General features: G+C 43.5%; 1 protein-coding gene across 1 annotated transcript; it reads left to right on the top strand.

The window, feature by feature from the left end:
- Nucleotides 1-1044: 1044 nt before the first annotated feature.
- On the top strand, nt 1045-4425 carry SARC_08163 (hypothetical protein; the record flags this gene model as incomplete). The annotated part of the gene is made up of 7 exons (XM_014297871.1): nt 1045-1074; nt 1164-1293; nt 1568-1703; nt 2291-2402; nt 2699-2984; nt 3755-3922; nt 4346-4425. The coding sequence occupies 7 exons, from the start codon at nt 1045-1047 to the stop codon at nt 4423-4425; spliced, it is 942 nt and encodes a 313-aa protein (XP_014153346.1).
- Between the last annotated feature and the right edge of the window lie 119 nt (nt 4426-4544).

Genomic DNA, 4544 nt, shown 5'->3' with positions numbered 1-4544 from the left:
AGTCATCTTACACTTGTTCACCTGTGTTGGTTTTAGTGTAATATCATCATCCACTTGTTCACCTGTGTTGGTTGTAGTGTAAAGTCATCATACACTTGTTCACCTGTGTTGGTTGTAGTGTAATATTATCATCCACTTGTTCACTTGTGTTGATTGTAATTTAATACCATCATACACTTGTTTACCTGTGTTGGTTAAAGCGTAAAGTAATCATACACTTGTTCACCTGTGTTGGTTGTAGTGTAATATTACCATACACTTGTTCACCTGTGTTGGTGGTAGTGTAATATCATCATACACTTGTTCACCTGTGTTGGTTGTAGTGTAATATCATCATACACTTGTTCACCTGTCTTGGTTGTATGGCATACTTATCCCCATATTGTACATATTCATGTTTGAATTTCCAGGGGAATTACTGAACCAACCAACCTAGTACCTGTTCGGGGTTTAGTGTTTGGGGTTGTAGTACATAGTCATGTTCAAGGTTCCAGTTATCTATTTGTCTACATATAGAAGGTGTATCGATTGTATACAAGTGTATGATATATAATGTATAGTGATTTCAGAGTGTTAGGGTTTTAGGGTCAGGGCTTAGGGTCAAGACTTTTTCATGTCCCGCAGTTTTAAAAATTCGTCAACAACTACGCGTCTGCAACTCTACGGCTATCACTTCTTCATAGTACATGGGCGTAGTAGCATGGGCTACACCGTATCTTATCCTACCCGATACATATGTTATCTATTCCGATTTATATTTATGTCGATATAAATCTACACTTTCCCGATATATAGACTAAGTATTTAAACTGATATATAAACAAAGCATTTAAACTGATACATAAACTAAGTATTTAAATTGACATATGAACTAAGTATTTAAACTGATATATAATCCGAGTATTTAAACTAATACATAAACCAAGTATTCCGACTTTTACGTATCTCGATATATATCTACACCTTCCCGATATATACCAGGTGTCTCAACTTATATTCAGTTCAATACATATGCAAACGCCCCCCACACATGGGTCTACTGACATGACCCCATTGGCTGCTGGCTTTACATCGGTAGGTATTCCTATGGCCCAGCGTCTGTGTTCAACAATCCATCCACCGCCTCCACGCGCACGCGCGCCAATGGCAACGCACGCGCAAAGGAGAAGCAGAGATTCGCCGACAGCGAAGAGTTCAAGCGACTGCGACAGACCTTTGGCCCCGCCAGTCTGGCGCAAAGGGAAAGGGCCAAGCAGCTCCACACCGCCGCAGCCGCAGCCACCGGCACTTCGGGTGCGCAGTATATATATATATATATATGTGTGTGTGTGGTTGTTAGTGTTTCTGCATAGTAGTGTACACTTACAGTTGCAAATTGTTTAAAACAAACACAACCACTGACACACAAGCACCCGAAGACTCGCACTGCACGCCTTCTCCATTCACATCGCATGCCTGTCATTAAAAGGCTTAGATTCTAGGGTTTTAGGGTTGTTATCCATAACCCTACTATTCCCCTTGCCACCGCTTGTCCTTATTCTCTTGTGCGTGCGTGTGTCCTGTGCAGAGGCTGACCTTAGGCCGTGGCCCCGTCGCCTGGGCCTGACTCGCCTGGAGTGCTTCCCCACTCAACCACGACTGGTGCTGCTGCCCGAGTGTACCGTGTTCTTCTCCACAACCGCACACACAAAGAAGACCTCCAGGTATGACCACACACCACTGTGCGACTTAGTGAGTGTTTAGGGGTTCAGTGTTTGAGAGAGTGAGTGTGTGTGTGTGTGTATAAATGGGTGGGTGGGTGTGTGAGTAGGGCTGTTTAGGGTTATAAGGTTTTAGGGTTTTAGGGATCGCTTGGGAGTTGTGGAGCTGCTCGTCTCGAGTCGTAACGTGACACGCGTCATCAGATTAGGGTTTGGGGTATAAGTATCTTTTTTTAGGGTATAAGGTTTCTAGGTTTTATATATATAGGGTTTTACCATTGTTGTGGCGTGCAATTGTAGTCTAATACTTTGGTCTGTAACACACTACAGCTCACTATACTATTGAATTGTACTATACCATCATTCACCCTAGTCTACTACACTACACTATACTATACTATTGCATGGTATCATGCACTAGACTATAGTCTGTAGTATTGTGTATTTGCCTTCCTATGTCAGATACTTAATCTGAGACCTCTGCTGTGTTAGTATAGTATCATGCACTATACTACAGTCTGTAGTATTGTGTATTTGCCTTCCTATGTTAAAGAGTTAATCTGAGACCTCTGCTGTGTTCTTCTGCACAGTAAAGCATTCGGCAAAGCGAAGAAAACCGCAACTGCACCCATTGTGAGGATATCCATCAGAGACGAAAAGGGCGCCATAGAGATAGGGCGAGTGCCGGTGGAGGTGGGAGCGGTGAGTTGAATATGCCGGCAATGGGAAGAGATGCGTGTATACGTACATGTGTACTAGAGAGGCTGTGGGTGTGGTGGCAGAACACGCACACGCGTAGATGCTTTATATCTACAGCTGTGTGTGTGTTCGTATAGGAATGTAAATAGAAATATATATATATATATATATATAATCCTTTCTTCAAGACAGACAACAGAACAAATGATATCTCTTATTGACCAGTCGCATGCTCACCCCAATGCTTCTCTCTGCCCCGTTCTTGGGCACTGTGCCCTTGTTTGTACCTGGTTGTCCAGTTTATGCACCCGTTGCTGCAGTCTGGACTGGTCCTGTTTGAGGGAGAGTTGGACATAGGCACCCAGGCCCTCAAATTAGGGCCCATGGGGCGCATCGCCGTCAAGGTCCGTGTGCGTGTGCGTAAGGAGCTGTTCACCACTGTGGCTGCCACGGGCAAGTCCGACTTCAGTGTGGGAGGTGCCAGTGAGAAGGAAGACTACGACGAACGCGTTAGGGCAGCACTGCTGCAGCTGCTAATGTACATGGGACTGTTGGCGCACCAGGGCGGCGAGTTTTCGGTCACTGGTACGGAGTGTGTGTGTGTGCGTGTGAAGGGAGGGGTGTGCGAGTGGTGTGGTGGGGCGTGTGGGTGTGGGTGTGCACGTGTACGGGGAGGAATGTGTGGGTGGGTGTTCTGAAGTGGATGTAGACTGTGTGTGTAGGATGTAGATGATTGTGTGCATGTATATTGTAAAGTAGATATACATTCGTTTGTGGGCGTGTATATAACGTAAATAATTGTCTACATGCAAAATGTAAAGTTATTGTATATAGGTGTATGTATATATAACGTAAATACATGTATACATGTAAGATGTGAAGTAAAAAGTATACATGTAATGTCAGTACATGCACGTGTACAAGTGTGTATATCTATTGTAGCTACATAAGGCACGTCTACTAAGTTGAAATGGCGATATTTCTTCGCATACGTACATTCCCAGTGGGACCATTCATTCGATTTGTCTGTTACTTCACTGTACACTGTACATAAACGTTTAGCTTATCACTCCACCACATATCACTGTACATGAGCATGCAACGTATCACTTTACGTAAACGTTCAACTTACCTCTTTACTACTTATCACTCTAAATAAACATTTTACGTATAGCTGCACACCAACGTTTAACTTATCACTCTACATAAAAGTACAACTTACGTTTAGCCCATCGCTTCACTACATATCACTGTACATAAACGTTTAACTTACCATTGCACTACATAAAACTCTACATAAACATTTAGTGTACCACTACATAAACGTTTAATTCACCTTGACACACTATCTGCAGAACATGGACGTGCGTCTGTGGACAACGACGACGTTGACGGAGAAGGCGATGTAGACGAACAACTGCGAGACACACTCATTGCCACCAGCGCAAGCCTCACAGGGCACTACAACCACATGACCATGCCACACCAACTGACAGCCAGTCTACGAGAGTACCAGAAGGAAGGTGGGTGTAGGTAGATTGTTCAATTAGACACTTCAAGCACATAGTTATGCCACACCAACTGACAGCCAGTCTACGAGAGTACCAGAAGGAAGGTGAGTGTAGGTAGATTGTTCAATTAGACACTTCAAGCACATAGTTATGCCACACCAACTGACAGCCAGTCTACGAGAGTACCAGAAGGAAGGTGAGTGTAGGTAGATTGTTCAATTAGGTACTTCAAGCTCATAGTTATACCACACCAACTGACAGCCAGTCTACGAGAGTATCAGAAGGAAGGTGTGTGGCGGGAGAAGCACGTGCATGCATGTGTGAGCGTGTGGTTAGGTAGGTTGTTCAAGTAGACACACACTAACACATACACCCAGTCTAGTAAACTTGTATAGTCCCATACTCACAAACATTGGTATAACTACTTATTTATAGATGTTACTGACTTCATGTTATTCAACGCATACGACTTAGGATGCCACATCCGTGCGGCCGTCCCAGGCGTCTGTACTTGAACACATACAGACACAGTCACACACACACACACTCTCTCACTCATTCTATACACATACATACATATATATATATATATATATATTCTCTCTCACTCATTCCATATACATACATACATAAA

The sequence above is a fragment of the Sphaeroforma arctica genome (genome assembly GCF_001186125.1).
Source record: "Sphaeroforma arctica JP610 unplaced genomic scaffold supercont1.708, whole genome shotgun sequence".
NCBI classification, from domain to species: domain Eukaryota; class Ichthyosporea; order Ichthyophonida; genus Sphaeroforma; species Sphaeroforma arctica.
The sequence above is the reverse complement of the archived record's forward strand: the minus strand, read 5'-3'. Positions and strand labels throughout refer to the sequence as shown.